The sequence below is a fragment of the Pongo pygmaeus genome, chromosome 10 (genome assembly GCF_028885625.2).
Source record: "Pongo pygmaeus isolate AG05252 chromosome 10, NHGRI_mPonPyg2-v2.0_pri, whole genome shotgun sequence".
NCBI lineage: Eukaryota > Metazoa > Chordata > Mammalia > Primates > Hominidae > Pongo > Pongo pygmaeus.
Genome location: NC_072383.2, coordinates 97,166,614 through 97,187,954, shown reverse-complemented (window position 1 = coordinate 97,187,954; position 21,341 = coordinate 97,166,614). Strand labels below are relative to the sequence as shown.

Sequence of the window (21,341 nt, the reverse complement as noted above, 5' to 3'; positions counted from 1 at the left end):
GCTCTGGACTGAGGGCATCCCTGCCACTGTCACCAAAGCTTCCCCAGGATCTGAGGAAAGTAGTCTTGTGGATCTCAGTTTCATCACTACAAAATGGGGATAATAGTAACTGCCTTTTTTTTTTCTTTTTTTCCTTTTTAATTATTTTTTAAATTTATTTATTTATTTATTTATTTTCTTTTTTGAGACAGAGTTTTGCTCTTGTTGCCTAGGCTGGAGTGCAATGGTGTGATCTCGGCTCACTGCAACCTTCGCCTCCCAGGTTCAAGCAATTCTCCTGACTCAGCCTCCCAAGTAGCTAGGATTACAGGCGTGTGCCACCACGCCCAGCTATTTTTTGTATTTTTAGTAGAGATAGGGTTTCACCATGTTGGCCAGGCTGGTCTCAAACTCCTGACCTCAGGTGATCCGCCCGCCTCGGCCTCCCAAAGTGCTAGGATTACAGGCGTGAGCCACCGTGCCTGGCTTTTAATTATTTTTTAAAGTTTTTTCTGGTTCTTTTTTGTTTTCAATATTTTTTTCTGTTCTTTTTTTTAGTTACTAAACTCATTTTACTGCCAGATTTTTTTTTTTTTTTTTTGAGACAGGGTGTCACTCTGTCACCCAGGGTGGAGTGCAGTGGCGCAATCATGGCTCAAAGCAGCCTTGACCTCACAGACTCCAACAATCCTCCCACCTTAGCCTCCAGAGTAGCAGCCTTTTTACTCTGCTGGGCTGTAAAAGCCCCAACTGAGAAACAGGAAGTGAAAATAGCTTGGAAAGTATGATATAGGCTATTATTTTCTTTCACAGTTCTTGGGGAACTCTTACCTTAATATATCCTCCAGCAGAGATAAGCATTTTGCCATCTGGAGAAAAGCAAAGGTCAGTCACCCAGCCTCCATGGGTAGCAGCTCCTTCTTCTGAAAGCGGAGCACACAAATGAAGAAGCTCACCGTTTGAGACATTCCATATCTACATAAACATGATACACAATTCATTAACAGAGTTATCCAGAAGCTTCTCTGGTTTTAAAACATATATATGTTCATATATATATATTCTAAAATTATTTTACTAGACTTTATTATAAACAACCCTATCACAGATGCTAATATTGCCATTTATTTCCAGTGGCATTTAATATATAAGCAGTGCTCTAATTTTTCAAATAAAGGTACACCAGAATAAGAAAAAGAAACAGAGGCATAAATGGTAAAAGAAAATACGATAATCATTTGCAAATCTCTCCCTAGAAAATCCAAGAGAACCAAATGGAAAAACTCATTAGAAAGAGTTCAGTAAGATAGTACATATACATACAAAAATCAGTAACTTTCCTATATTCTGAATAATCAGGGAGAAAAAAATTTTTTTAATGTACCAACAAAAATTTTTAAAATAACACAATTTTAAGGGAGACAGCCTTTCCCTGCAGTGGTTGAAAAATGAAACACCACCTCACAACTGGTAAAGGAGCACTTTCATCCAAAGATGCAAACTCAGAGCAAAATGAACATTTCCAAAGCAGCCCTGCCACTTGAGCTGACACACATTTATGTGACTGGTAGAGAGAAGGTTGGTTACTTAGTCCTCAAGCAGAAGAATCTTAATTTCCCTGGAAAGCCCATCTGATAACACCTCTATTCCTGCAAACTGTATACTCTCCTAGTCTTCTGCAGTATATACCTGTTCTTGGAGTTTTCGATCCTCCTTTGTAATGAAAGGGGGAAAACCCCACCTTCCTCATATATATACTGGTTACCAAAGTAGTCATCCCAATGCCCAAACTTTTCCAATCAGCTCCCCAATTCTTCTGACACAACTAAGTCAACTGACTCCTTTTCCATAATTTCTAATCTTTCAGCATGCAATACTTTCCATATGGTACTGTATTTCCACAGACACAAAGAGAACAACATTCTAAGCCTCCTAAAAAGATTGTTTTCTAAAAGTCAAAATTATAATCTAAAAAAAAAGATTGTTTTCTAAATAAAATTGGCATGGTTTGTATGTATATCTTAAGCACTGCAGGGTAATAAAAACTGGCCTATCATGCAGACTCTGACTCAATGAGGAGCCCTTCGCTGCCCCCCAATGACGGAAATGTGAACCTCTGCACTGTTTAACAGGCAGGCAGTCCACAAAGGACTGCAACAAACCACACTGGAAATGGCTATCAAATGGGTATAGTGCTAAAGAGATCTTTTCTTTCAGCACAGAAAAAGCAGAATTTGCAATTCATTTATAATCCAGACCATAATTTACAAAATTATTTTCCTCAAATTCTGCTACCAAAAACAACCTTTGGTTCAAGTCCAAGAATTAAGATGAATCATTCTCAAGCTAATGGCAGAGAATGAACTACAAATGACTAGAGCACTTGCTTCCTCACATATACAGGGAATGCTTCACTCTAACTCTAAAATGAATCCGTTTCTGCAGTGGAGTGCAGCTGTGAATACAATGTGCACAAGAAACAAAAAGAATGCCTCATCCAACCACAACTTCAGGACTATGCTTCCCTGGCCCGTGAACAAAGGTCCCCACTGTGAACAGTGCTAGCCCAAGCTACAAGAAGAGCAGTGCTCTCATGTCAGCAAACAGCCTACCCTGATTTCTCCATTGTCATCTCCGGTTGCCAGTAGGGTACTGTCCACAGAGAAGGCAGAGCAGCGCACACAGCCGTTGTGGCCCCTCAATTCATGAAGTGGCAAAAGGTGATCAAAACTCCAGATCTGGAAGGCAATTAGGATTGTTCAGCAATGCTACATACACTCAAAATAAGCATCTGCCTTGATTGCTATTCAGCCATAAATTCAATCACATGGACATTCTAATATCTGGCAATTCATAAACTTTCATGAGATGCCCAAGTTCCAGCATGCAACCTTGTTAATTTTTCTGAGTTTCCCTTTATTTACTCAAGTTAAATTCAGTTCAAGGATCAATGTCACTCCTTCCTTACTTTAGACCTAGACAGAAGAACACTGAATCACCTAAGAGCAGTCTGTGGAGTGAAGCAGACCTGAATGTGAGCCCTAGCTCCACTGTTCACTAGATTCTTGTGACTAGGACAACTCATATAAGCTTCTATAGCTTCAGACACTGCATCTGTAAAATGAGGACAATTGTACCTATGATGTGAAGATTAAATGAGATTATAGAGAGTGAAATTACTAGCACGTGACAAGTAATCTTTAAAGGTTAGTCACTATACTAACCTACTTCTTGGCAGCCAAATGCTGGTTTTTTTTTTCCTTTCAATATTGTCTCATGGTTTTGTCAACATCATTTAGCAACCACATACTGAAAACTACTAAGTTCCAAGCACTGTGAGCTAAGAACTAGTGGTATAATAAGATAAACTGGCTACAGTCACTATCCTTGAAAAGTATATAGTTTAATCACAAAGACAGGCTCACGAACAGTTAGTGAACAGTTGTATGAAGTAAATGTTCTAACAAATGAATAAAATGTAATAGAAACACTGGAGGTAGAGCAGCTAACCTTGCCTGAGGGTCAGGAAATGCTTCAAAAGAGCTGCCATCAAATCTAGGTCTAGAAAGATGAGTCATAATGCTTCAAGGTAAAAGAGTAGAAGGTTTATCAAACCAAAGTTAGCAGCATGCACAAAAAGATGAAGTGGGAAAGTAGGCTGGCACAGAGGAAACAATACAGCAGAAAAAGATGGTGATGAGCTAAGTAGTTGGCCTATAAACCATTAGGTAACAGGTGTTTCAACAAGGGACACCGGCAGTGGTATGGAAGATAAAGTGGAAGAGGTGCAGACCAGAGGCAGGATGCTGGGACAGGATGCTGGAAAGTGAAGGAGGAGGAAAGCATGCTCTTCAGGGTGGTGACAAGGAGGAGAAGATAACTCTAAGATGCAACTAAAGAGTCATCAACAGAGCACAAAAGACAGGATACAGCCCTGACAATTCCAAGGTTTATAGTTTGGAAAGATTGGTAGAAGGAGAAAAAAGGAGAGAAAGGAGTACTTGAGGTCCCCCACCAAGCAGCATCATTCACCAGAATGTGATTTTAGACACACGTCAATTATATTACATTAATTATATTAAAATTGTATTGTCAGTGTATAATTAAATGTAAATCCCTTTCAATGATTTTTATTGCCTACAATATGCAGTAGAGGTTGCATTTGATTAGTTATAGACAAAAAGTAATCCATAAGGGAGAAATCAGAAGTCCTAATGTATTTCATTTCATTCATTTGATACCAACTAAATGCCAATGGGCATCCTCCAAAAGATCACAAAATATGAAACAGACATGTAGAGAGCAACTGTTATGTCCTGTTGCATATATTATTTGAACTCATTATACATAACCACTACCAAAGTTTTATGCATGGTTTCAATTGATCTACCTTTGCAGTCTTGTCAGCAGAGGTAGACGAAAACTTGGTAGCATCATGAGAAATGTCACAAGAAAGTACTGTACCCTGGTGACAGACAAAGTCTTTTTCTGTATTTCCAGTAATAATATTCCATACCTTAAAAAAAAAAAAAAAAAAAAAAAACACTTGGAGGTTGACACTTTTAAGAACATTTTCTATTAAAAAGCATAATCAGCTACAAGACAGGTCTATAAAACAAGAGTTTTAATACACTGGCTGTTCTGACCCCTTTACTTTAAATGTGACTAACAGTATAAATGCTCATTAAAACACAGCAGATGTAGGTGACACAATGAACAGAAAACAAGCATGAGAAAAATAAAAAATTTTTAATTAAGTAATTAGCCTCACAGTGGCTTTTGGCAGTCTCAATATAATCATTGCAATATGAGAATACTTTTTCAAAAAAACAAATTTATACTTTAAATTACCTTCACTGTTCCATCAAATGACCAAGAGAGCAGTCTTGAATTTTTCAAGAGTCTAAAGTCTTTCACTGTTTCCTGATGGCCTTGTAGAAAGATATATTTGTCCAATTGCCAATTCCATACCTGAATATCAAAGAAATAAGTCTGTTATAATCCTCCCCCGATCCTATCTCATGGGAGGGGTGGAGAGAGTGTACATTCTCTTGTCTAAAGTCTTTTACTCACATGGCATTTCAGTAAAACAGAGAAGAATAACAGAGAAGACTGTGGTGTCCACATTTTACAGACAGAAGCTGGGGTTACGTAAATTGACTAGGGGCAAAATAAAATACTTTTCCTCCTAAATAAAATTTGTTTTCTTCAGTTGCTTGGAGAACAGTTAATTATACCAGAAGATAGGAAAAAAAAAACAAAACACAATATGCCAGTGAGCTCACCATCTGATTAAATTTTCCTGAGAAAATTATCCTAATTACATAGTCACAGATTTCTGAACCTACAAGCTGGGGAAGTCTACAGATCCTGGCCCCACTGAAGCTGGCCTGGGAAGGTCAGTTGATCAAAGCAGCTTCAAACCAAAACACGGAGTTTCCAAGCTTCAAATATTTCAGCTATCCCCCAACGCAATCCTCAAAATGACAGAAATGAGAAGGCATTGTTTTTCACGTGGAGCTTCAGGAAGAGCATCTCAGACATAAGGAAAGGGGTGGGGGGAATGAAATAACATGAGTAACTAGCACAAAATATGCATACAAATGTATTTGAGACACAGAAGTACACAGAAGTTTATTTTTATTTTATGTCTATGTAAAGGACATTTCTTAATTACTAAATCAAAGCAACTGTATTTAGAGCTTTATTAATACTTGACTTCAAATTAACTTATTTAACAAATGTCTATTTAGTACCTATATGCAAGGCAAATAGGAATCAAACAAGGATCTAGCATAAAGAAACTTAAGAGTTTAGCAAAGAAAATGAGAACTACAACAACAAACTCAAAAAGTCCTACAATAGAAGATACGATAGAGATAAAAGTTCTGTGAAACTCAAAAAAAGTAATTCCTTAGAGAAAATTTGGTGGAGACAGCACATTCAAAGTAGGCTTGAGGAATGGGTTGAAAGTGTGATTCACAAACTGAGAAGCATTCTTCAAAGGGAATAAATGTTGGAGTTAAAGTATAGGAGCAGGGAAACGTGAAAAGGGACCTGCTCATGATTCCATCTGACTAGAGCATAGGAGACGCAGAAGAAACAGAAGAGAAAAAAGGTTGGGAAGGTATCCAAAGAAACAGCCCCGTGGGCCTGATGAAGCTAAAATTCTGAGGTATGGGAAAACAGGCCAGCTCCAAAAGAATAAAAAGATAAAGAAAAAGCAGCCACAACTACAGGTATGCACATGAGTAACATTGTGAGTCTAGCTTTTTATTGGCCAATGTTAAACAGCAGAAATATCTTTAATCAGACCTAGGCAAAATCTTAAATGACATCTCTTATTCCCCTTTTTTTACTTCTTTTTCCACCACATTTAGCAGTCACCCTCCCCACCAAGCCCTGGCTTTCAGATCTCTCATCTTCTGCCTCGGAATGCTCATTCACAGAAGCAGGATATCAGGAGCATGGGGTCTTGTATGCAAGCGAGAGAACTTTAGAAGACGAACTGGAAGTGAGAGTAATTCTAAAGAGAATGAATTAGTAATTTTCATATTTTAAGAACCCAATGAGATATGCTGGGGCAAGGGGAAGAAATGGAGGCATTTCTGGCTTCCCAAATCATACCAGAGAGGAAGGGCACCCCATATGACTAAGCATAAAAGACCTTAGTCCATTTCTACTAGGAAACTCCTGGCTCTCTCCTCCCGCTTTCTGGGCTTTACTGGACTGGAGGATCAATGGCTATGCTGAACAGCTCCTCCTAGTTTACAGACACTGCCTATTCTAGCTTTGCCTGATTCAATGTTCATTTCTAACTTAGCATCTTACTTCTGCCCTCTGCATCAAGAACTCAGAAAGCCTTCCTGAGCAGATATAACAAAGAATTTGACAACCACTGAGGGCAGATTAAGAATAGCCTTTGCAGGTTTTGTTACAGAAGGTTTCTGACTAGGCAATGATGATGAGTGATTTGTTGTTGTTGTTGTTGCTATTGTTGCACGGAAACATACTTTGCTAATTGAATAATCTTAATATCACTAAACTTCCACCTCGATTAGTCAAATGTAAAAGTTTGGGGATGTCTCTATCATTGACTATTTTTGCAATGTATATATACTTGTAGAATTTTTTCAGCTATATGAATAAAATTTAAATTGTAGAAATGTTAAGGCAATTTTTTTTTTCTTTTTTTTTGAGACAGAGTCTTGGTCTGTCGCCCAGGCTGGAGTGTAGTGGTGGGATCTCAGCTCACTGCAAGCTTCGCCTCCCGGGTTCACGCCATTCTCCTGCCTGAGCCTCCTGAGTAGCTGGGACTACAGGTGCCTGCCACCACGCCTGGCTAATTTTTTTGTATTTTTTAGTAGAGATGGGGTTTCACCGTGTTAGCCAGGATGGTCTCGATCTCCTGACCTTGTGATCCGCCCGCCTCGGCCTCCCAAAGTGCTGGGATTATAGGCGTGAGCCACCACGCCTGGCTGGAAACTTTTCATACCAGCAAGAACTAACATAGTCTTATATACTGGCTCATGTAAGCATGGGTAATACTTGGCCTTTATTTACCTCAAGGTAAAGGATCAAAAACTACCAAAGTAGACCTCAATTTTCACAATCCTAAGGGCTATAATCAGGTGAGTTGATTCTTCAAATTTTGGCAATAACTTCAGCTCAGCCAAGATTTACAGAACCCTTACTGGATTCCAGGCTTTGGAGATACAAAGATAATTAAAACAAACCTCTATTTAATCATTTACAAAAACTTTAAAAAATGAAAACAAAACCCAACCAGTCATTTCTTGAAAATATCTAAAGAGTTTTGTTACATTTAAAACACTGTAAATGTAATAACTATTCTGAGTAGAACAGAAAAAGAGGAAGAAACACAACTACTTAACTCATATTTCTAAATATAATCTAACTCCTTTTCTAAAAATATTTCTAGAAAATATTCTTCCCCCTAGCTGAGAATACCTGAAATCGTCAAGCTGGTCATAAAAACCTTATGAATTTAACTTTTGATAGAATACATAGTATACAATGTCTCAAAAGAACTTCATCAGATGTAGTTTTTAGTTTTACCCATTCCAAAGACATCTGGAGAGGAAGAAAGGTGACTATTACACTGAGTTTTACAGCTAGAACACCAGTGTCATGGGAGCCTATAACAAATAAGTTTCTGTACTGAAGCCAAATTTCATTCCAATCATACTGCGTCCTAGGACTCACACAGACATAACATTAAAAGATCTTTTTCCCAAAACAGTTTTTAACAATACAATTAAATATTGCCACCACAATTAATATATATACTAAATAAAAGAATATAATAACTTCCATTGAACATATGCATTATATCCTTCACTTCTAAAGCCCTACTAAAATGGCAAGGTCAAAAGAATGAGAAAGGAGATAACAGCAACAAAATGTGGGAGGCTGGAAAGCAAGAGAATGGTAACTGACTCAGCAAAGTCAAGAAAACAGAATCCTAAAGGCATTATAAAAAGTCAAAAGCGGCCAGGCATGGTGGCTTACACCTGTAATCTCAGCACTTTGGGAGGCTGAGGCGGGAGGATCACAAGGTCAAGAGATCAAGACCATCCTGGTCAACATGGTGAAACCCCATCTCTACTAAAAAAAATACAAAAAAAAAAAAAATTAGCTGGGCATGGTGGCATGTGCCTGTAGTCCCAGCTACTCAGGAGGCTGAGGCAGGGGAATTGCTTGAACCCAGGAGGCCGGAGGCTGCAGTGAGCCAAGATCATGCCACTGCACTCCAGCCTGGCAACAGAGCAAGACTGTCTCAAAAAAAAAAAAAAGAAAAAGAAAAAGTCTAAAGCAACAAAATCGGCATTATGAACTCCCAAAATGCTCAAAAATGGAAGGCACTGAGTATACCCAAAGGAGGAAATGAGGGTGGGGCTAATATAAGTATTAGGAATTAGGAGGCAGAGAATCCTAAGATAGCCACACGGTGTTCACCGGAAAGTGCAATGGAACAACTAGAGAAGAGCAGCAGACACTGAGTGTGAGGGGGCTGGGTACAGTCTGGAAGGACTGGAGCAGTGTGAGCCTTGTGAGCTCTCAGAATTAACCAGAACAACCCTACAATGAGGAGAAACCACAGGGAATGGAATCCAATGGAGTAGAACAAGGATAAGGGCAACAAAGGAAAGAGAAGGTTGAAATAACTGTGAGGGAAGGAGATGGAGCAAAGAGATCTCCTAAGAACAAGACCATTATATATTTGAGATGGGGACTTGCTCTTTTGCCCAGGCTGGAGTGCAGTAGCATGATCATAGCTCCCTCCAGCCTGGACCTCATAGGCTCAAGCGATCCTCCAACCTCAGCCTCCTGAGTAGCTGGGATTATAGGCATGCACTACCACACCTGGCTAATTTATTTTGTTTTGTAGAGATGGGGTCTCGCTATGTTGCCCAGGCTGGTCTCTAACCCCTGCCTCAAGCAATCCTCCCACCTCAGACTCCCAAAGTGTTGGGATTAAAGGTGTGAGCCGCTGCGCCCAGTAAGGCCATATTTTTAATGCCTCGTGAAAATAAGAGAACGAGCTGCAGAGCTGTGAAGCTAGAAATGCTGGACTTCCCCACTCCTCCAAGGAGTTTAGGAAACTTGATTTCATATAAAAAAGAAGGCCAGGCACGGTGGCTCACACCTGTAATCCCAGCACTTTGGGAGGCCAAGGTGAGATCACTTGAGATCAGGAGTTCAAGACCAGCCTGGCCAACATCGTGAAACCTTGTCTCTACTAAAAATACAAAAAAAATAGCTGCATGTGGTGGCAGGTGCCTATAATCCCAGCTACTCAGGAGGCTGAGGCAGGAGAATCACTTGAACCTCGGAGGTGGAGGTTTCAGTGAGCCGAGATTGCATCACTGCACTCCGGCCTAGGCCATAGAGCAAGACTATCTCAAAAAAAAAAAAAAGAAAAAAGAAAAGAATTGCTGTTGAATCCCAAAGTTACTATGGGAAAAAAAGGAAGAAAGTAGACAGACAGTGACAGCAAACTAGAAAGAAGAATCTCTGAATTTAAGGGCACCAGCACAACTGAGGGTAGAATTACAATTCTGAGAATGAGGGATCAAGGGAAGGTGTACATACTAAATGCTGAGATCCAACATCTATTAATACTTCCTGTTATCTTCCCCAACTTAGCTCTGAGAACCTGCCAGCCAGGTTTATCCTCCAGGCAAAAGACCAGAAAATTCCTCTCTAGGAATCTGAGGAGACCAAGACAAAAGACCTGAGGATACTCACAACAAAGTTTCCCCTTTCAGATTCACCTTTTAGAGAAGATCTCAGTCAACACACAGAGCTTTCAGCCAGTTGTTTGGTACACATCTCTGGTAGCCAATGACCACTGAGAGCTAAGGAGGCCTTCAAAATAGGAAGTCAAAACAACCAAACAGAAAAAAGCAACTTGGAGGGAACAGCAATTATGCAGCAAAACAAAAATTTATGGGGAAAAAATTATATATATAAGCCAGGCACAGTGGCTAATGCCTGTAATCCCAGCACATTGGGAGGCCAAGGCGGGTGGATCACCTGAGGTCCAGAGTTCAAGACCAGCCTGACCAACATGAAGAAACCCTATCTCTACTAAATATACAAAAATTAGCAGGGTGTGGTTGTGCATGCCTGTAATCCCAGATACTCAGGAGGCTGAGGCAGGAGAATCGCTGGAACCCAGGAGGTGGGGGTTGCAGCAAGCCAAGGTCGCACCATTGTACTCCAGCCTAGGCAACAAGAGTGAAACTCTGTCTCAAAAAAAACAAAAAAAGTTTGTGTGTGTGTGTGTATAATTTCTATATATGTTATATATATATATTTACCTGTCTGTGTGTATATCTCCTCAGAGAGATAAAATATTCTATCTACAAAATAAGAATTTAACGCATTAGAAATATACTAGTAGAAATGAAAAACTCAATAAAATGGCTGGAAGGCAAAACTGAGGAAAACTCCCAGAAAATAGAGCACAGTAGGCCAGGTGTGGGGGCTCATGCCTGTAATCCCAGCACTTTGGGAGGCCAAGGCGGGCAGATCACGAGGTCAGGAGTTCAAGACCAGCCTGGCCAGCATGATGAAATCTCATCTCTACTAAAAAAATACAAAAATTTAGCTTGGCATGGTGGCATACGGCTGTAATCCCAGCTACTCAGGAGGCTGAGCCAGAATAATTGCTTGAACCCAGGAGGCAGAGGTTACAGTGAGCCAAGATCGCGCCACTGCACTCCAGCCTGGGTGACAGAGTGAGATTCCATCTCAAAAAAAAAAAAAATTAAAAAACATAAAGCACAGTATAGAAAGATGAAATGTGGAAAAAGAAAACTAGATTATCAGTCCAGGAGATCTAACATCTGAATAATGGGTGTTACAAAAAGAGAAAGCAAACTGGAACAAAAAGGAAAGAATCAAAGAAATAATTCAACTTCCATGAATTGAAAATCATAGGTTTCCAAATTGAAAAGGAAGACTGAATGTCCAAAACAATGAATAAAAACTAACACCACAGTGTATCATCAGGAAATTTCAAAATTCTGGGGATAAATGAAGATCCTAAAATCTTCCAGAGAGAAAGATTAGGCAGCAAAATGACTTCAGACTTTTCAGCATGAACTTTGGAACTTGGAAGAAAATGGAGCAATGTCTTCAAAGTTTTAGTGTAAAATAATTTCCAACTACACCCAAAGGTCAAATTTTCCTAAATTACGTTAAGGCAAAAAACGCATTCACAGTACCCTTAGTACACAGTGATCATAGTAACAGGAAGGATCTAAACAAAATTTCGTTATAATTGGGGTAAATGGATTGATAAATGAGTGTCTGTGAACGTGTGCATGCACATAAGCTGAAGGCAGGACAGGTGAAAGGAGGAAAAAAGCGACGTCTTCCTGTAGGGAATTCGGTAGATAACTTCTCAAATGGGAAAATCAAGAAGAGCACTATAAGCATGCCATATAGAGACATGAAGGTAATATCAAAAGAAACATCTAAAAGCTAAAAGTGGTGCCTCTGGAGAACGAGAAATGGGGGAAAGGGTCTATTTTTCATAATAAGTCTTGTAATACTATTTGAATTTTAAAAGAATGTGCATTGGGACTTTAATAATCAAGTAAATTTTAAAAGAATATATAGTAAGTTTAGGCCTCCATATCCACAATTCTTTATTATGTCAAACCATTCTCTTTTCACAGAATTTCATTCCTGTAATACATTTTGTTCTTAAAAGAATGAAATGATTTCCATTGGATTTTACTACTGTAAAGAAAAATAAAGAGAAATTACATAAATGTGGCAAAAAGTATACTTACTGATACAAATCCAAATACCAAGACAGGCAAGAAAATGCAAACAAACCCTTCATTTTCAAAATAAACAACCTTCCAACAGAGAGTTCTAAGATAAACTGTCTGCCTCACCCACAGAAAAATATGAAACACCCATAGGTTTCATCTAAGCCCATGTGCATAATCTGAATGTATGCCCAATGTAATGTGTTTAAAATATACACCAGATTTTAGGCATAATCATAGTGTTCCTTTGCTAGAATCAGCATTAAATATGTTAAGAGTTCATCCTCCCTCTCACCTGAATTTCAGAATCATCAGAACTTGAAATAAGAGTCTTCTCATCAGCTGTGAACTGGATGTGCCATACAGTTTTCTTGTGCTGAAACCTGGACTGGAAGATTCTATTGTTTACAAGTTCTAAAATCTTCAAAGCAGAAAAACACAGAAAATTAAGAAGAAACTAAGCAACACACAGGCATTACACCCCAAAGATATTAAACTAAAATTAGACTAGAGGGTACAGAATTTCCATCTGGTGCTTCCAGCCTAATTAAAAACAAATGAATGTCACATATATATATGCACACCATGTATGCATACATGCAAATATACTGTACCCTAAAATAAAACACTCACTGCAATCATCAGACAGCAGTAGGAACCAGTGGTCCTTCTGAGTACTCAACTACCCACTTCATCAAACAAGTGGCTGTCTGGGCTTGCCCTCCAAAAAAAAAAAAAAAAAGACATTTAAGATGGATAAGAGAGAAGAAAGTAAGTTCTGGATGAGAAGGCAAATTATTCATAAAACAACACAAACAAGGAAAGATAAAAGATGATGAGGGAGACAGGATATGAGAAGGCTGGCGGGCAGTGCAATGAGAATACTTAAGAGGGCCAAAGACTAATAATACTCCAAATAAAAGTAGTAACAAATTCAAAAGATAATGACCATGTCAAAAAAAAAAAGAAAAAAAAAAGGCTTTCAAATGAACTCATACCAAAAAAACAAAAAGAGAGGAAATATGTTTCGTTGACCAAATTAAAATGTACTCAAGAAAGCCTAAGGAAAATACAGATGATGCTAAAGCAGGAGACACCAGAAACTCAAAACTAACCCACATGTCTGGAAGAAAAGCCCCTTGAAAACAAAGGGGAATTGTGTGAACGGGAACCTTCCTAAATGAGCAGGATGAACGATCTCACAAACCCTATGAGGCAAGGGCAGGATAGCATAACAGTTGAGCACATAGCCTCAGAGATCTGGGTTTGAATCCTAGCTCTGCCACTTACTGATTTTATGAAAATTGTGGAAATAAGAGTTTAGACATCTTTAAAACAAGAATAACAACACCGAACATCCAGGATGTTATAAGAATTCAATGAGAGCATCTGGCACAGTAAACAGTTAATAAATGGTAGCTGCTATTATTTGATGATATGAGGCTACACCATATGAAACTGCCACTTATAGGTAAATACTGGTAATTTCACATGGTTCATTATGTATTATTTATATTATTTGATGACTTTGAGGGAACTAACGATGTGGAAGAAGCACATGTGTGTTGTGAGTTTATTTTTAAACTATCTAAAAGACTTATTTTAAGATAGATGGTAAAAATGAAAAGAATGTGGTATCTTGCCAAGGTATTCTCTTTACCTTGACATCAAGGTAAAGAGAAAAGGGAAACCAAGGACTCTTTAAGAATAAATAATAATATACAACAGTTTGAGAGATGAGCCTAAGATGGAAGTCTAAGGTTCACCTGTAAACATACAATTATCCCTTGCTTAAGAAATACATATCCATGATGTACTTTATCCCAGAATAGTACACATCTTAACAAATGATAAATAAATTTTTCACAATAATAAAGAGAAAACAAAGCCTGAACTCTCAATCCATGACACAAGGGCCATGGCAAATATATAAGAGTATTGAGATCACTGTGTAAATGCTTCCTTCTTCACTTTGTGTCTAAGCATATAGTCACTTCTCTGTGGGGCCATATGGACTAGAGAATATTTGTGTAATTCCTTATGAAAATGAATCCAAAGTAAAATAACTGGCCAGTGCCATAAGTAATTGGTTAAAAAATAATTCCCAGACACCTGGTGAGAAAAGTGAGAGAAGGAACCAATGTTTTTGAAAAACCATTATAAAGCTAGAGAAATGTGCTTTTGTGATGAATTTCACTTGTGATAAAGACAACAATATTTTTATCCAAAATGCCTTTTATTATACTACATTTTTGCCTTGCAAAGTGTTTCTATTTTTACCTATTTGGTCTTGTTAGATAAATTAAGGATTTCAGGTGGTGAACTGAGGTTCTTCTGCCACCAAAAGTAGAACAGCAAGGACTGGTGGAACAGGCAAGCACAGGCAGCCCTGTGCCCATATTCCCCATGAGCCTTATCAGTACCAAAATGGAAACAACTTATACCCCACATGGCTGGGCTTCTAAGAAGAGGAGAAAAAAATGCTCTTTGCATAGTTAGCGAAATCTTGATAGATAGTATTTGATATATGTGGAGAACAGCCAAACAACTAAGTAGAGAATAAGGGACATAAAAAGACAAAAAGCATGAGAAACAGTAATAAAGGAAATCTGAAAAATATACAGCCAACTGGATAAGATGATTGTTAGTTTAACAGAACAATGACTAATGGATCACAGAAAGATTTATTTAGTATAAAAGTGTACAATAGGCTGGATATGGTGGCTCATGCCTGTAATCCCAACACTCTGGGAGGCCAAGATGGGTAGATCACTTGAGCCCAAAAGTTTAATGCCAGCCTGGGCAACACTGGTGAAACCTCCATCTCTACAGAAACAGAAAAATTAGCTAGGTGTGGTGGTGCATACCTGAAGTCCCAGTTACTCAGGAGGCTGTGGTGGGAGGACTGCTTGAGCCTGGGAGGCAAAGGCTGCAGTGAGCCAAGACTGTACCACTGCACTCCAGCCTGGGCAACAAGGTGAGATCCTGTCTCAAAAAAAAAAAGTATACAATAGCCAGGCACAGCGGCTCCCATGCCTATAATCCCAACACTTTGGGAGGCTGAGGCAGGACAATCACTTAAACCCAGGAGTGTGAGACCAGCCTGAGCAACACAGAGGACCCCATCTCTACAAAAAAAAAAATTAGTCAGGCATGGTGACACACACCTGTGGTCCTAGCTACTCAGGAGGCTTAAGCGGGAAAATCACTTGAGCTCAGAAGGTCAAGGCTGCAGTCAGCTGTGATCCTGTCACTGCACTCAGCGTGGGTGACACAGCAAGACCCCATTTCAAAAATAAAAATAAAAATAGAAGTGCACAATGCCAGACATATAATTAGTTTTATTTAATTCTGTACAGAAAGATTCCGAAGACTAGCACTGAATACCTCAATGGCTCCATTTTCATCTCCAAATGCAATGTACTGAAGATGTGGACTTAAGCAACAGCAGCTAACTTGAGCTTCAGTCAGATAATCAATCTGACCTGTTTTTCCATTAATGAGCTAATGAAAAATGAGGCAAAATCAGTTATTAGGCTGTAAGAGCAGTTTTTGTTCTTCAGAACAGAGGCTTCAATTGAAAAAAATAAAATAAAACACAGAAAATAACCAACAAGAGCTCTCAGGGGAACAACAAGCCATATCCTAGTCTTAGCAGCTGCATTTAGCACTTCACACTTTCATTTCATTCCACTTTGGTAGTTCAAATACATTTTCATAAAATAAAACGAGCATTACAAGGTTTAAAAAGCAGCTGCTGTGCCCGCCACCTGAGACACATCTGTCTGATTTATAATCCCACAGCTAGCTCCACACCCTGTTTTCCATTTCTTCACAAAGCCCACTTTTAATAGGGCTATCGTTTGTTAAAATATACTTTTCTGCTACATTTCAAAGCTGTTGGTCAAACAAGACTGAGACAGACATAAAAAGACAAATTAAAATGGGACTTATATCCTCCAAATCACTCACAAAACAGTGTAAATTAAGATTCTTTTTCTTGGAGCTGGGGCAGTGAGGACAATGGAGAAGAACTCATAAGCATAATTTGCATAGCTGGATTTACAATGGTTAAACAAAGATTACCTAATTTCATAATCTGTACCAATGCTTAAATCCCATGAATTATGATGCCTTATCACTCATCTAAAACATGTGACCTGGGAAAATATTTCTCAGGCTTAAATCAATTGTCAGATACCTCTCTCTTAGTGTCATAAACTAAAACTCTTGAATTATTTTTCAACATGAAATAGGCGTCATCTTTGTTTCTGGTACAAAGATTACAGAGTCAACCACAGGTAGCTTTTCCTTAACATTATTTTACCTAGCACATTTTGATCTATTAGATATTCAAAATGAAAATTGAACTACGAAGAGCTGAACATCTTCTCTCAAAAATTAATTTCAAGAGCTCTTTAAGTAGTAACTAAAAAATGTTTTCTTCACTTAAATGAAACTATTAAGTTTATCCTCTAAACTCTCCCACAACCACTGACATAGAATGATACCTTTATAGACAGATGACTTTTTAAGTCTCACAGTTACAACAGTCATTAAAGAAAGGTTGCACAAATTTAATAAAGGAAATACAAGCATGAGGACACTAAATTTGTCAAGAAAACTGAAGTAGAAATATCCCAAGTGGAAGAATCAGCTTTCTAAAAAACAGTTAATGAGAAATTCACATTGAATTCCATATCCCAATTCACCCCAGAAGTACTGTGCATTAGGAGCTCCTAATCAGCATATTGAGGACAATAGTAAAACTTGTAAAATCGAAGCAAGCCATATTCAGAGGTGACTTACAGCTTGATTTTGACACCCACAGTAAACAAGAAGTTACCACATACCAGGCGATTTACTCCTAGTATCTACTCCTGAATTTGGATTCTACTTTGACCCTGTAACTAGCTCAGAGACTGTAAAGATGAAAAGGACCTTACAAACTGAGGCGCAAAGAGGTGATACAATTTATTCAACATCACAGAACTAGTTGATAAAGAAGTCTGAACTTACACCTAGGTCTCCTTAGTGAAAAGTCACTATTCTCTCCACTACACCAAGCTGAGCTCTACAGCTTTACAACTTGTTAAGGTTTGAGCTGGGCATGGCAGCTCTTGCCTGTAATCCCAGCATTCTGGGAGGCAGAGGCAGGAGGAGCACTTGAGGCAGGAGGAGCACTTGAGGCCAGGAGTTCGAGACCAGCCTGGTCAACATAGTGAGATGCCCCCATCTCTACAAAAAAAAAATTTTTGAATGACAACTCATTAAACTCTGTCCTACCCTCTGTCCATCTGTCTCAATCATTTGCTTCCTCTCAGACCTTCCACACATGTGCTCTATTACTCTCGTCTTCTCTGTTCTGCTCCTCTCTCTCCTCTCTAGCTTGACATCACTATCTCATTTCACTCTCTCAAACACATTCATGCTCCCCATCTTTCAATAAGCAAATCAAGAAAAATCAAATGAAAAGATGGCATAAGATTATGTTATCACTGCCAAAACCTTTCCCTAGAAGTTAATAAAGCACTTCTAAAACCCATATGGAAAAAGTTAACTCAAGCTGTATTCGTGGTCTTAAAGAGCTAATGAAAGGCCCTAAATATACTATGAGAAAATAGTTCCATCTCTACTAAAAATAAAAAAAATAAATAAAAAATAACCCTTAGGCTGGGCATGGTGGCTCACACCTATAATCCCAGCTCTTTGGGAGGCCGAGGTGGGTGGATCACTTGAGGTCAGGTGTTCAAGACCAGCCAGGCCAAAATGGCAAAAGCCTGTCTCTACTAAAATTACAAAAATTAGCCATGCGTGGTAGCACACACCTGTAGTCCCAGCTACTCGGGAGGCTGAGGCATGAGAATCTCTTGAACCCAGGAGGTGGAGGTTGCAGTGAGCCAAGATCGTGCCACTGCACGCCAGCCTAGGAGACAGAGAGAGACTGTCTCAAAAGAAAAACAAAAGAAAGAAAATTAGCCCTCACTATGAAAGGGTTTCTGTCCTTCTCAATCCTATGTCTCAGGGAATCCTCAGGGCAAGGGAGAATGTCCCACCAGTTCACCTAAAAGCCATGCCACCTCCTGCCCTTCTTATCTGGCTGCTTGCTCTTACCACCTCTCTCAGCCACAAGTCACAGTCCCATGCTTTCAGATCCACATGCTGACACCTCCTTCAATGGTCCATACTCTGCTGTTCTACTTGGGCTAACCAACGTATAGATAGCCTCTGTATTTTGATCTTCTATGAGGCATCTGCTTTCTCTTGCTGCCACTATCTACAATGCTATCACCACTTCCAGGACATCTCTGTCAATGCAATGACACCTTATTTAGCCACCAGCACAGCGGTGCCAACCTGCTCTTGAACTCCAGTGCTCCTTAGGGCATCTGCTCTTAGGGCATCTGTTACCACCACTCCGAGCTCCTAAATACCATTCCTCTGCCAATGGATCTTTGGGACTCCTTCTCTCTTCAGCTAGTTGAGAAATGCCTTCCTCTCACGTGTCCCACTCTTTGTTGGGTGGCAGAAGGAGAACAGACTAGAGTAGTGCTGTTTGGATCCCTAAGCAATACAGTTCTTTCAATTTTACTACGCAACCCTTTCCTCCTCAAGGACCAAAATAAGCATTCAATAAATATTTACTGAACAAAGGTGTGTGTAAATGAATGAACAGGTGTACTTCAGTATGTAAAGCCCAGCTCCTTTCACCTCAGTTCCAATCAATCAGACTCCTTCTTCACCTAAAGTGACTTCTGTTCTTTCAAAGACCCTGGAATCCTTCCCTTTTAAAAATGCTTCCATATGCTCATCCCCCTTGCACACTCCATCAGACATGTCTGAATCACTCTTGTAGACAACATGAGTTTGTCCTCATGGTATTCTTAGACTCCATGCAAATCAAAGAATGTGATCATAGATACCAACAGAAGAGCAGTGAGATGAGGAATTATCTAATTTAATTCTAAATATAAGCATATCTGAGCCTCAGCTCAAGACCTATATATATTTATTTAACTAATGTCTACTGGATACCTGTTAGATACAAAATAATTATGTTTAATCCCAAGTCCAAAAACAAGAAAAACCGTGAATAGAAAATTCAACCAAAACAATTTTCCAATTGTTTTCTAAAACATACTCACTTGCAGACGTTTTATATGGTCAACTGCAAGGACCATCACTTCATTTTCTTGAAACACAACATCTACTTCTTGCTTTAACATTACAGCAGAGTTCTTACATACTTTCTTTGTCTCCCAGAGCTGATTAAGAGATAAAGAAATTATCATTCCATCTCTAAAATAACATGTCTTCATCTTAAAGCGAGAGACAAACTATGTTTCACATAAAATACCTATGATGCTAGAAAGGTTTCAATATTAGATTATAATCGAAAAATAAATATTTACTAACACAATCTATAGTGAGATGCAGTTAGTATTAAGAGTTATGGGCTCCAGAGCCAAAATTCCTCAGTATGAATTCTAGTGCTACCTAAAGTTGTAACTTCAGGCAGGTTGCTTAACCCAGTGTTACTCAAAGATAAGGACCTCCTGCTGGTTATCAAACTGTTTGATACCAATCCACAAGATAAGAAGTTCGGGCTGGGTGCAGGGGCTCACACCTGTAATCCCAGCACTTTGGGAGGCCAAGGTGGGTGGATCACCTGAGGTCAGGAGTTCAAGACCAGTCTGATCAACCTGGTGAAACCCCGTTTCTACTAAAAATACAAAACTTGGCCGGGCGTGGTGGTGTGCACCTGTTGTCCTAGCTACTCAGGAGGCTGAGACAGGAGAATTGCTTGAACCTGGGAGGTGGAGGTTGCAGTGAGCCAAGATTGTGCCACTTCACTCCAGCCTGGGCAACAGAGCAAGACTCCATCTCAAAAAAAAAAAAAGTTTGTACCAGAACGTAAATCAACTATATCACTAAACACACTGTAACTGTGCCTAGTGATGCAGCTTATTTCATTTCAAGAAGACATTCTTGATGAAGAAAGCAGTGTGTTGATTTATATTCTGGCTCAAGCTCACTGAGACTGGCATGTCAAGTACCAATGACCTTTCTCAGTCTTTCTCTGCCTGTTTCCTCATCTGCAAAAGGGACTATTGTGAGAATTAGTAAATTTATATGTACATATATATATATATATATATATATAGTACTTTGCATAACGTCTTGAATATAGTAAGCACTGAATGAATTTCAGCTATAATTTATATATAACGCTGTATTAGGATGCTGTGGGGACCAGCCAGGGTTCCTGGCCTCAAAGAGCTTATAATGCAAGATACATCAATAAGCCAGAGAAGCAGTGGAGTGTTGGAAATAAGGAGTAAATCATATCTGTATTTAAATTCAAGTCAAAATTTGATAAGCACCACTAGAAAATGACATAGAATTAGATGGCATTAAGAGAGACAGGCATTCTCCCCAAATAGAGAAGGCTTGAGGAGACTTATAGAATGGTTAGGATTTCAACAAACAGAGATACAGGTAAGCAGAGCATTCCAAATATAAGAAACCACTTAAGGAAAAGCACAGAAGCAGGGAACTACGGAGTGTTTGGGAAAATGTGAGCAGTGCAGTGTTGGTTCCCTGTAGGAATAAACTGGGAGACAGAGTGGAGCAGAATGAGGCCATGCTGTGGAGAAGCTTAATGGCAGAAACAGAAGTATATATTTACTTTGGTAGACAAGGGAGCCACTATCTATTTCTGAGCCAAAATGACATGACTGTATTGTACATGAAAAAAATATCTTAGAAGCTGCATGCAGAAAAGCAAGAAAGAAGACTTGTGGCAGAGACTAATACAACAAGAGAAGTAACAGGTAACAAAGTCCTGAACTTGGGAAGCAGAAATGGAAAGGTAGAGATTATAATAGAAAATGAAAAGGTAGACTCTCTCAGAATTGGCAAGTAATTGGATGTAGGAATTCAAGGTAAAGAAAAGGGTCAAAAATTTTTCTGAGAGATCAAATGCAGTATTTTAAATTAACCAAAATACAGTTTAATCACTGAAGTTCCCACAGCACCTGGCCCATGGTA

At 39.0% G+C, this 21,341-nt stretch overlaps 1 protein-coding gene across 6 annotated transcripts in view; it reads right to left on the bottom strand.

The window, feature by feature from the left end:
* APAF1 (apoptotic peptidase activating factor 1) overlaps nt 1–21,341 on the bottom strand; it is an 88,056-nt gene that overhangs the window by 7,192 nt on the left and 59,523 nt on the right. For 4 of the 6 annotated variants that reach the window (XM_054442254.2, XM_063646609.1, XM_063646608.1 and 1 more), the window contains exons 20-26: nt 19,436–19,555; nt 15,678–15,794; nt 12,586–12,711; nt 4,831–4,950; nt 4,370–4,495; nt 2,592–2,717; nt 811–954 (exon numbers count right to left, since the gene is read on the bottom strand). In XM_054442254.2, the coding sequence (XP_054298229.1) occupies nt 811–954; nt 2,592–2,717; nt 4,370–4,495; nt 4,831–4,950; nt 12,586–12,711; nt 15,678–15,794; nt 19,436–19,555 (879 nt within the window). The remainder of the gene's footprint in view (nt 1–810; nt 955–2,591; nt 2,718–4,369; nt 4,496–4,830; nt 4,951–12,585; nt 12,712–15,677; nt 15,795–19,435; nt 19,556–21,341) is intronic. The other 2 variants (XR_010122675.1, XM_063646611.1) reach the window with 2 other exon arrangements.